The sequence below is a fragment of the Chenopodium album genome, chromosome 27, assembly GCF_948465745.1.
Source record: "Chenopodium album chromosome 27, dcCheAlbu1.1, whole genome shotgun sequence".
In the NCBI taxonomy this organism is placed as follows: Eukaryota; Viridiplantae; Streptophyta; class Magnoliopsida; order Caryophyllales; family Amaranthaceae; genus Chenopodium; species Chenopodium album.
The window spans coordinates 30,781,353-30,793,442 of record NC_137860.1 but is presented as its reverse complement, the minus strand read 5'-3'; the positions used below and the strand labels follow the sequence as shown (position 1 = coordinate 30,793,442).

General features: G+C 35.9%; 2 protein-coding genes across 2 annotated transcripts; both read left to right on the top strand.

Annotated features, from left to right (window-relative positions):
- The first annotated feature begins 238 nt into the window (after positions 1–238).
- LOC145619055 (BTB/POZ domain-containing protein At3g05675-like) lies at positions 239–3,072 on the top strand. The gene is made up of 2 exons (XM_081673654.1): positions 239–1,450; positions 2,561–3,072. Exons 1-2 carry the CDS (start codon positions 314–316, stop codon positions 2,858–2,860), a joined length of 1,437 nt encoding a protein of 478 aa, XP_081529780.1. The 5' UTR covers positions 239–313; the 3' UTR covers positions 2,861–3,072.
- A 2,850-nt stretch (positions 3,073–5,922) lies between these two features.
- On the top strand, positions 5,923–11,118 carry LOC145619056 (putative receptor-like serine/threonine-protein kinase At4g34500). Its single transcript, XM_081673655.1, has 7 exons — positions 5,923–6,646; positions 8,618–8,722; positions 8,832–8,954; positions 9,670–9,840; positions 9,960–10,089; positions 10,168–10,377; positions 10,822–11,118. Exons 1-7 carry the CDS (start codon positions 6,087–6,089, stop codon positions 10,903–10,905), a joined length of 1,383 nt encoding a protein of 460 aa, XP_081529781.1. The 5' UTR covers positions 5,923–6,086; the 3' UTR covers positions 10,906–11,118.
- The last annotated feature ends 972 nt before the right edge of the window (positions 11,119–12,090 follow it).

Here is a 12,090-nt window from a genome sequence, read left to right as displayed (position 1 = left end):
AATTATCAACAATATTCTAACTAGTCAAACAAGCCAAGTGAACCGGCCAATCATTAGAAGTCATTAAAAGCCATTTGCTAGGCCTATATAAATTAACCTGTGCAAGGGTGCAAGGCACGGGCTAAATACTACTCGTACGCCTTAGTTAACAATCAATAACCGTAAAATGAACTAAACATGGCCTATTCCACGTGTAACCCTTTCATACAGTTTCTAGATAATGCTATCAGCACCCAACTAAAAGTTCGAAACCATATCTTCATTTCTCAATTTTTTCTCAAAAAAATCATTTTTCCTCTTCAAATCCCTCCAAATGTCACCCTACAACAACAACAGCAACAACCCAATCCCAAAGAAACGACACCGTATCAACAGCTCCACCCGCCTCTCCTCCCTCTCCTCCGCCGCCGATTCCTCCGTTCAACTCCTCTCTTCGCCGATCTCCGGCGGCTTCAACGATTCTTCCACCGCCGACATCCTCCTTCGCCTCTTCCACGACTCCGATTCTCTCTCCTCCATTGTTGAAACATCCGATTCTTCTTCCTCCGATGAATTCCAGGTTTACCTTCATTCTTCTGCAATTTGTAGGGCCAAGTATTTCTCCGCTTTGTTCTCCGATCGATGGAGCAAAAACGATGATGATCGGAAGAAATTGAATTATCAGAAGGTAAATCTAGCGGTTTCGCCGAAATCTGGTTCGATTAATGCTCATTTGATTGTTCTAAGGTTGCTGTATAGTGAGGATTTGTCGAATGCGGTTAATTCTGCTGCTACTGCGATTTCGATTTTGCCGGTTGCGATGAAATTGTTGTTTGATGATTTGGTTAAGCAGTGTGTTAGGTTTTTGGAAGCTGTTCCTTGGAGTGAGGAGGAGGAAGAGGAGATTTTGAATTTGGTGCCGTTTTTGAGTGAGGAGGAATCGAAGGAGCTATTAGCTAGGGTTTCGACATCGAAATCGGATTCATGTGAGCAAATGCTTGATAATTTGCTGGTTTCAGCGAAGCAGAGTCATCCGAATTTGGCGCCGGTGAAGGCGTTTGTTGCGAGGTTGTTGAGGGAGTTTTCGTCGAGGGAGTCGGCGAGGAGAGTGCTGGAGAAGGCGTTTTTGATGAGTTTGAAGGTGGTGAAGGGGTCATTGGAGGAGTATTCGAGTCCCGACTTTCGAGGGGATCATGCTGAGACGGAGGCTATTCAGAGGTTGAATTTGCATACTGCTTTGACTAATGGGAAACACTTGTTGTGGCTTGTGGAGAGGATGATTGAGCTTCGAGTTGCGGAAATGGCGGTTAAGGAGTGGAGTGAGCAGGATTCTTTTGCTGCTGATTTACAGAGGGCGTTTCGCGATGATGCTTGGAGGAATATTGTGCCCGGGCTTCCTACTGTTGTTTTGAAATGTACATCGAAGCTTGCTTGTGCTGTGGCTTCAGGGAACATTTTAGTTGCTCGGCAGGTATACACTCTAGTTGATAATGTTAATGTTGATCGGTTGATCCATTGTTTTCTTTTGAATATTGTTGCTAGCTATATATGACACACTTTCATTAGATGATCATTCGTCATCGAAATTGTGATATGAAGATTAAGCGCAGGAACTAAGATGAATAGACCTTGTTTAGTGTTTAGTGATACTTGCTTTTCTGGACCCTGTATATCCGATGCCTTTGGTAGTTGGATTGAGATGAGACTGGTTCTAGCTTTTTGAGACTGGTTTCTAATTTTTCCCGACCTTGTTTATCCCTTACTTCTGGTTGTTGATCAAGTTTGAAGTTAGCACATATCGATTTGGTCAAATCTATAATGGCATACTCACTACTTATGCTTCTGTTCGCATTAATGTGATCAATACTGTAATTTGGAGGTGAAGCTGCTTGAATGGAAGTTTTCCAAACCTTGTTTAGTGATGCTTTTGGTTTATAGTTCGGAGTTTGCACATGATGGGTTTGTTTATATAGAGTGACTGTTTTTTATTGCTTTATTGTAACAGGAGGTATGATTAACGTCGGATTTTGTGTTTTTGAGTCCTAGATTTATCCTTATTGCCTTGGCTATTTCCATAATTGTCAGCTTGTGCTTTTGTTTGCTCTGAATAAATGGGGTCTGAAGCTGAAACTGCTTTGTATATTTAAACCTTGGAAATAAGACTAATCTGCTAGAGAGGGACATCAGAAGTTCTGATTTTCTGATTTTATTTTATTCGTGAGAAATTTTGATGGCAACTGGCTGGGGTGATGATGGTATCTTGAAAATTTGAGGTGAGAACGTCCAATAGAGATCAGAATTTGTATCTGAAAGCAAGTCAAAGTAATTTGTAACATGTGATGATTGGCTGGATTAAACATATTGATTTCAAACTACTCGTAATCGATTTTATGTGCTAATAGACTTGTGTGCTTTCTGTTTTGCTGGTCTATTTTAGTACGTCTGCTGCTCTTGGGTTGGATTGCACTTTCATGTACTCATTTGCATCCCTTTTCAAAGATTATGGCTTTCATTTGTTAGTTCAATATCTCATTGATGTTTATATTTTATACTAAAACATGTTTCTTGACTATCTTTTTAGGTTAGAATGAAATTCGTGAAAGATTGGCTTCCGGTGCTTATTATATGCAAAGACAATGCTTCTCCTGTGCTTCCCAGCCACAAGCCTGTTCTTCACAGTTCTACTACATTATATTTGGAGCTTGAAGAGACTTTCTTGAAGATAATCTCTACATTGCCCATGGACGATGCACAAGAGCTATTGCAGCAATGCCTAAGTTTCTCAACCCGAGATTCAGAAGACTGTCCCCATTTAATCACAGCCTTCAATACCTGGTTTCGCCGTGCAACCCGACCATCTTTGTCAACAAGTTTCTCATAGAATGCTTTGCTCATGTTTTTCTCCTGTCTTAATGTTCTGTGTGGACTGGACTGGCTAGGATTTCATTTCGTGTGTTGATAGTCCTGTATAGACTATAGATGTAATTATAACTTTGATAATGAGCTAGATTGTGGTATGATGCATTGATTCCACTTATGTACATTTGTAAATTGGACATGGTTTTTAATGAGAAAACTTGTTTCGTTTTCTAATTTTGGTTTTGCATAATTGGCGCATTCATTTTGAATGCTAAGACTACAAATTATAGCGCACCCTCCCCTTCTTTTCCTTTCCCTAACTCTATCCAAACAAACTTTCGAGCTTTTCAAGGCAAGCTTATAAATCCGCACTTTTGAATTTGCCATCAAGTTTCAAGCTAGACATATAACACCAGGCCTTGTACACTCACAACCTTCAGGGAGCATTATTGACATTTTTTCCAAGATGATGTTACATTATAGCTTATCTTAATTAACAGTGGTCCTAAAGTACAAGTCACGACTCATTAGTCATCAATTAGGGACAAATATAATCCTAAATGCACCTTATAATTTACAAAGAAAACACGGTTGAATTAAATTTTTTTTTTTTTGAAATAGTAGAGCTCGCGTAATTACCAATACCGTATTCGAAAGATAATACTTTCAACTCGATCTCAATTATTTATCAGATAAGATTAGCTATTTGGAAACTTGCTAACCCATAAAATTAGCATACGTCAACGTAAATTCATAAGGGTAATTTGGGTGTTAGGTGAACAGAATAAATTCAGATTGTCACATGTAAACAGCAGAATAAGTTGAATATTAATGAAAAATGAATGTCAAAATCAAAGATTATATTGCTAACTTCCAAAGCTCCTACATCACGCATGAAATTCGTTAATTGCTGAAGTTTTAAACAAGCACGCAGTTCATCTAGGAATCTATAACGAATAACATAATACTATGAGAATCCCCACCCTGAAGTGTCTCTAGTGGGGGTTGATCCCACAATCTCATGGTTGTGAGATGCAAACCTTACCACTTCATATACTACATTAAAGCATCAGCGATGCTAAGGCCGACAAGAAATTTTTCCTGCACTCACGTCATTTTCTCCAAATGTTATTACGTTGGCATATGCTTTTATGGTACTCACTCCCTAATCACTAGACAGCTTGTCACAATAGCGAGCAAGCCCAAACAAGAAGAGAAAAAGTTGGGGAGAGTAGTACCCTAATATTGCCATTTGCTAATGCTCTAAGAGGCTATAAGAATTCAATTGCAATACGTAGTTTAAGACGTTAGGGTTCCATCAAATCGTTGTTAACATGTCAAAATAATTTATGCCACGTACAAAATTAAATTCAAATTTGTTAAGGAATGGATTACGAAGGTGGGACATAGTTTAAGACTATAAAGAGTAAAGACACAACTACATAAGCTTAGAAGTTGATAGCTCATACTAGTCAATAAGTGCCACTTTTACATGCCGTTAGAGAATGCTCCTATTTACCCATGCCACGTGGAAAAAGACAAGATTAGCCATGATATACTCCCCCTTAATTGGACCACCCTACACGTAAACCAAGGTCATTTTCGTCCTTTTATCCATTTGGACCTCCTTGGCTTCATTAGCTCTCAGCTGACTAAAACGGTCATGACTCATGACTAAAGAATTGGAAACTATAGATTTAAAACAACAATAATTTAGTACATGTTGATTGGTTTAGATCTCTTTTATTAATTGTTTATGCTTTGATCATACATTAAAAAAAGTAAGGATAATTGATAACTAGTATGAAAAAAAAAACCCTTTTTATATGTATAACAGTTATACAAATAGATGCAAACATGGCGTAATTTTATTTTAAATCACTAAGTTCTAATTTATGTAAGTGGAAGATCTTTGCTTTCCCTATTTAATTGATCGATTTAGCTAGCTTTGGATGTTTGTTTACCTTCATTGATTGATCTGACTAGAGTACTTTGGATTCATTTATCTTTGGATGTTTGTTTATCTTCATTGATTGCTCCTCTTCAACCCATGTTTCTAAATGCAAATGTACTTTGAATTGGATTTAGCCTTATATTGATTAATTTTTAATGTATAGCCAAATCTAAATTTAGTTACCTTACCTTGGTTTTCTTTCTTGATGTATGAACAATTGAAAATGGATGCAAAATTAATTTTTCCCTTCTTCGAAAATATATAGTTGTTTGATTTAGATTGTGAATGGTCTAGTCTAATAATCTTGGTACATATGAATTTACACAACATATGAATTTACACAATACTCTAAAGTAACAAATTGAATAGTTGATCTATGATAATTTACAAAAATACCGATTATGTAGTTCAATCTGTAGCCTTTGACTTCTATCACTTTTACAATTTCATCTTCATTTGGCGCATATGACATCCATAAACATGTATATATAGATGAGTCACAGATTTTAGCATCACGGTTGGTAAGTAACAAGTTCGAAAGGGTATAAGGATTAGAGAAAGGTTTAATCCACAATGATCTGCGTTCGTTTTAGACATAATCAACTCCTAATAATAGTAATTAGTTGGTTGATAATATCAATAGTAAAGTCTATTGATTCTAAAAATCCTAGCAAATGAAAACTAATTTGGCTCAATCTAATATTTTTTTTTTATTGTTCCACCTGATTCACCCTTTGGGATAATCTCGATTCGAGGATCATAACTACGTGGTTAGGTTCCAGTCCTCTCCCAATTGTTGTTGCGGAGGATTGAACACGGGTTTTCTCTACTTAGTGTAGTCCGAATCACCACTACATCAACATTCAATTGGTACTCAATCTAATATGAACACAAGCCATTATTAATTATTTTAGCAAACCACATTGCAAATTTTAGCAAAAATAATGTTATGCACACAACTTAATATTTAGGGACAAAGTGACTAAAAAAACAAAAGCTTTCATTATTATATCCGTTGAAACCGCTCTCTCATAGTCACACACTCACACTCTCTCTGTCTCACTCACTCACTACTCCTTTCACTCTCTCTCTCTCTGAGCTCAGCTCAGTTGCTTTCTCAGAGAGATACCCTCCAAATGACTCCATCTTCCTCTCTCTTCTCCCAAATGATCTTCTGATTTCCCCTGAATTTCCAATGGCAGAAGAATTAACCCTCTGAATTACCTACAAATTCCCCTGTTTTTGTTTTTATTTTTAATTTTTTCTCTCTCTAAAAGTTCCCCTGTTTTCAACAATGGTGACGGAAAACCCAGAAAAAACCATGATTCAAACATTAACTACAACCTCAATTCTCGGCATAAAACTCTACATTTTGATCTTAATTTTTGTGGGTTTTTCGATTTTTTCTTGTTTTCTTATTTTCATCTGTTTAATCAGACGGAAAAACAAACTGGGTGGTCAAAATCGGGTCTATTTGCGACAAAATTCGGGTATACTTCCGCTGTTTTCGTCGGAAATTAAAGCAATGAATGATGAAAATGGGGTTACAAAGAAAATGGGGGACATTTTAAAGGGAGATAAAACAGAGGAAATTGGAATTTTGGTTGAAGGAGAGAAAAATAGAAGTAAATCGACGGAAAGTAGCGACGGAAGTTCTTCAAGTAAAGCGTCGGTAGTTTCATCGGATATTCCAAATATTGGGTGGGGTCGTTGGTATGGCTTGAGGGAGCTTGAGGTTGCGACACGTGGATTTTCCGATGAAAATATTATTGGTGAAGGTGGTTATGGAATTGTTTATAAGGGTGTTCTTGAAGATGGGTCTATTGTTGCTGTCAAAAATCTTCTAAACAACAAGTATGTTTTTAATTTGCACATTTTTCTATGAATTTGGTCGTTTAAAACTTTGAATTTTTTTGGTAATTGTGTGAAATTTGATAGGAGTATGGCTATTTAGCTCTAAAATCATGCATCGATAAGTGTTATTAATGGTTACTCGTATTACAGTACAGTATTAATTGTAACTTTATGGGTATAAAATCAAGTGTCGATCAGTGTTATTAATGTACGGAGTAATTAAACACTTATGTGCGATAATTTTGTAGCCCTTTAAGCTACATCTAGCATCTTTCTTTGTTTAATTGGGGGTGAAGTGTTTGGTGGAGAAAATGTGAAATCTTTCTTCTCTTGCTTTCCAATTTTAAGCTAAAATGTTTGATTTCAAAATTGGGCTGAAGTTTACTTGAAGGGATTACTACTAATTTTGTCAAGTAACTCTGGAATTGTTTGTGCCACATTCATCAAACTTTTCTCATCATTTCATGAATATATATTTTGTAGAATTCAAGATTATGTTTATATTAATGTGAATATGTTTGTATTAATGTTTATGGTAAAGTAAACAAATTTTCACAATCTTTTTAATGCAAAATAATCATCATGTTGTTGTTTTTAATTTTAGTGGGCCTTTATTTTATGTCTTAATTTTTTTGTGTGAAATATTATTAGATATTTAGTTATTTACATGTTTGTGCTCAAAGTCATCATGTCGGTTTGAAGATTTTGATGGGGCACTCTTTAACTTTGCTTAGATCTAACGGTGCTACTTGCAATTCCATGTGTCAGTACTTGATAGCAATTTCTTTATTTTATTTTTTCATGAAAAAATTTAGAAAAGCAGGTTGAAAAAATTTAAATAATGTTTATCTATCTTTTTTTTTGTTATTTTGTTCATATTTGGACTTGACTACTTGAGAAAGTATAATGCTGTATGAGATCTTTAATCCCCTTTTTGTCATCTTCATCATATGGTTTTTGGAGCTTTTGCTTTCTCTTCTTTTAATTTCTTTGTACTTTTTCTTTTAATTTGTTCTTACACATGTGTTATTTGATCTTAATTAGTTGTTTCCTACTTTAATGGAACTCTTTACTTGACAAAGTTCTTTTCTTTTAAGAATTAGAGAACATTTTTCGCGTAGTGAAGCTTATAGGCCGAATAATTGGCTGAAAACTTTTTAACCAGTTTATGGCTTGTAAGAACTTTATTTGCATTGTGGTTTTTGGATCTCAGCTTGCAATTTGTAGTCACAGCCATGGAACCACTTTTATGGGCAATGTGGGTGTTTAGTCTATCAGGGTTATGTATCATGATCACGATGTGGTGATGCGATTTAGTACCCTGATGGCCTGATCTGTTGTAAGATTATGCAAAATTTCAAAACATGGTTCTTGAAAATAAATTTTCAAATGCTGGAAATTATATTGCTTTACTAATTAATGGTATTCAAAATTCAAAAAAAGATGGACCATTGAGGTGTTGCATTTATGACATGTTTCCTAGAGTAGTACAGGGTGCTCAAAGATGCCATTAACTGAACACTGCATTTACTATTACTTGCCTTCTTTTGTGACCTACTGTGATACTTTAAACCCGTGAAGAAACTAATCAGCAGTGATGAACACGAAACAAACTACTCACCTATGAAGACGAAATTAATACATTGATCAAGTGACATTGATATGATTCTGTTTTCCCTTCAATTGATCACTCAATGAACATTATCTGACCATAAACTAAAGTTTTCTTGTTCTGTATTAATGTAAGCTGTGGTTTAACAATGCATGAATGCAATAACTAATTAGATAGCACCTCCTTAATTATTACGAATAAATGTGTGTTAATGTAAGCTGTGGCTTAACAATGCATGAATGCAATAACTAATTAGATAGCACCTCCTTAATTCGAGTATGTGTGTGCATATCTTAAAAGCATTTGTTATAAAAATGTAAACCCAAATGTAATTCTGATTATACTAAGTTGAAACGTAGGGGGCAAGCGGAAAAGGAGTTTAAGGTGGAAGTAGAAGCAATAGGAAAAGTAAGACACAAGAATCTAGTTGGTCTTGTTGGCTACTGTGCAGATGGAGCTCAAAGGTGCCCCTTTATTCTATGTGGCAATTTGACTTCACTTTCATCACTCTGTTGTAATTTCTTGTAAATGACTAATGTATTGCTCGTACATATTCTTTGTTTGACAACTTAGGATTCTTGTGTACGAATATGTCGATAATGGCACTCTTGAACAATGGTTGCATGGAGATGTTGGGGATGTAAGCCCTTTGACCTGGGATATCCGTATGAAGATTGCCATTGGAACTGCCAAAGGGTAAGATATTCATGTCCATATTGAACATTTCCCTTGTTCAGCTTGTCAAGCCAATAACTGGACTGTGTGCTCAAATTCAATATCTAGATGCGTGAGCCTGGGGCTAACTTGAGTTCCTTCCTCGATATAGCTTTCTAGAATGTCTGAAACAAGTTGCCATCGTTCCTAAAATATAATTGGTTTATGTTTAGACATTCAAATATGCCACTACTTAGAATCAGTGATGAAGAGAAGATATATTTCATCCCCAACTTTCATTCTTTCTTTTAAGGGCCTTTGTGTAAGAACATGTCAACTTAGTAATTATGATTAATGAAAGATCAGAACAAAGCGATTAATTGCAGGCGGAATTAGTATTTCACTACAGCATGATTGTCCAACTTTCATGGCCGGTCACTCTTTAATGCAGCAGTTAATCCGCCACAATACAGTTGCTCTATCACTTTCAAGTAATAAAAAACTAGCAAGTTTGGTAAGGGGTGAGGCGGGGAAAGGCAGTGCTCCCCAGCTGAAATTATGTTATGCATTTGTGTGATGATGTAAGACTTGCATGCACAATAGAGCTATATATGCGAAGATTCATTTGAATCATTTCAGCATTTGTTTGATGGACAATGCATGTTGGACATTGGTGTTTGGTAGCTACAATTTCCTTGTAATTAATTTACCTGAAAATTTTCATCTTTTACCAGTTTGTAACTAATCTCTTCCACAGACTGGCATATTTGCATGAAGGATTGGAACCCAAGGTTGTTCACCGTGATGTCAAGTCTAGTAACATCCTTCTTGACAAAAACTGGAATGCAAAAGTATCCGACTTTGGGCTAGCCAAGCTTTTGGGATCTGAAGCAAGCTATGTGACTACTAGAGTAATGGGAACATTTGGGTTCGTCCTCTATTCGCTCATATGTAGTCTTGTAAACTGAACTAAACACTTTGGGATAGGAATGCGATTAATGGTTTATTCTAGTTCTAGGTTTCTAATCCTAGGAATTGATTGTGCAGGTATGTCTCCCCAGAGTATGCCAGCACAGGTATGCTTAGTGAGTGGAGTGATGTATACAGTTTCGGTGTTCTGCTTATGGAATTGATCTCAGGAAGGTGCCCAGTTGATTATTCTAAACCCCCTGGAGAGGTTTGTTGACTTATTGTTTGCATAGTCTGTAAAGTGAAACCTTCATCTGCGCTTCTCTAACATTGCTCAAATATTCAGATGAACTTGGTTGATTGGTTCAAGGGAATGGTAGCAACTCGACGTGCAGAAGAAGTGGTGGATCCATTGATTACTGTTCAACCCTCTTCTAGGGCACTAAAGCGGGTTTTATTGATCTGCCTTCGGTGTATAGATCTGGATGCTAATAAACGGCCAAAGATGGGGCAGATTGTGCATATGCTCGAGGCAGATGAATTTCCCTTTCGTCCTGTGAGTCATATTCTATATTCAAGTTTTTATATAGTTACTGGTAGGGTGTTCCGTTTGTAAATGTGTATATTCTCATCTACCCAACAACCATTTTGCTTTGACAGCTCCATCCTGCTAGTCTTATCAAAGTTGGTTTCACTCAATAGTTATCAGCCCTTACGTGCAACCACCATTTTTTGCCTTAACATCACTCTAATTGGATATCACTGATAATATCAATAAGACTATTAGTAGGACTACTTTAATCATTTAAATAATTAGTCCGAAATAGTATTTAGCTACAACACCAGAACTTATCCTGAAAATGAGAAAATCCCATATATGAAACAACCACCATGCTACATAAGCTACAATTATGCTGTGAATTAATTATAAATCTAGAGAAGAATGAAGCTCTGTCTCAAACTGCCAGCATTATTCTGATTGGATTATGCGACTTTGCAGGATTATCGACCTACACGACAGGATGCTCCTCTGACTTCTGCTACCGAGAAACTTCAGATATCTGATAAAGGCTTCTCTAGGTGATCATCCACAGAGACTCTCGAGGAGTTTTATTAGGATCTATTTAGTATCCATTACACAAGTAAGGCAGATAAATTTGTATATTTAGCTTATACAAACAAGATTACAGGTGATGAGCCTTGGGTGGCATGTTTTGTTGGTTTATTCTTTTTTTTCCACATTATCTTTTATCTGGTTAGAAAGAACTTTTATAAAATGAGCCTTGTATGTACAGTATATAGTAGTATTTATCGACTTCTAGAAGTAAGAATTTTTTCTGCACTTGTTTTTTCGAAAATTTGTAACTGTTTCAATATTTTACAGGAAATTGATGCGAGTGTTTATGTCAAAATTCTGGTATTATTTGATCATAGCTGCAGTAGCTTAGAAAATAATTGTACAACTGACCTCAAAGCTCCCAAGTCGATTAAATCGATTAGTAAGGACTTTAATGCTTACAAGGCTATGATTTCTAGTTATCTTGCGACATCTTAACAAATTTGTTACTCCTTCTGTCGGAAATTAGTTTTTAGTACTTCGTATTACTTTGTTACTCCGTATAAACAATATATGTGGAAGAATCCTACCTGAATCAGGAACAATTAATTCCCAATACAAACCCAACCTCTGTACTGAAGCTAGATATTAGATCCTGTTAAAAAAAGATAATCAAGAAACATCTTGAAGTAACTAGTTAGAATAACTTTTGTATACATCCGGTGTACAGTAATTTACTGTACATCGGGGGTCACTTTTACAATTTTTTGGGTAACTTTTATCAGTAAAGCATAAATACTTCGTAATTTTTATTTATGTCAAGGTAACTTTTATTCATATTAGGGTAACATTTATTCATTTTAGGGGTAACTTTATAACGGATGTTCAATATTTATTGTACATCCGATTTATTTAAAAGTTTGTCAACTAGTTAATCGATATTTTGTAATGTTCTAGAAGGCTTATGAAAATATCTAAGGAAAAATCTAAGCCTAGAAAGTCCTAGATAAGTAACTAGAGAAATCTAGAGTAGAGGAGTAGTATATGGCGGTGGCAAAGAACCGACATACACCCACTATAAAAAGGAGTAGGTGTAGCCATGCAAAGCAATGTAATTCACTTCATGCAATAATACTCAACTTTGCAATCCACTACGTGCCTACTTCCACTCTTCCCATTTCCAACAGATCCTGCTGCTCAAATAATATGATG

Bases quoted from the DNA above. Each gene is read 5' to 3' on its own strand.
- LOC145619055 (XM_081673654.1), top strand. From the start codon at position 314: ATGTCACCCTACAACAACAACAGCAACAACCCAATCCCAAAGAAACGA. The intron at 1,451-2,560 runs GTATACACTCTA...CTATCTTTTTAG, and splicing joins ACATTTTAGTTGCTCGGCAG to GTTAGAATGAAATTCGTGAA.
- LOC145619056 (XM_081673655.1), top strand. From the start codon at position 6,087: ATGGTGACGGAAAACCCAGAAAAAACCATGATTCAAACATTAACTACA. The intron at 8,723-8,831 runs GTGCCCCTTTAT...TTGACAACTTAG, and splicing joins TGTGCAGATGGAGCTCAAAG to GATTCTTGTGTACGAATATG. The intron at 10,378-10,821 runs GTGAGTCATATT...GCGACTTTGCAG, and splicing joins ATGAATTTCCCTTTCGTCCT to GATTATCGACCTACACGACA.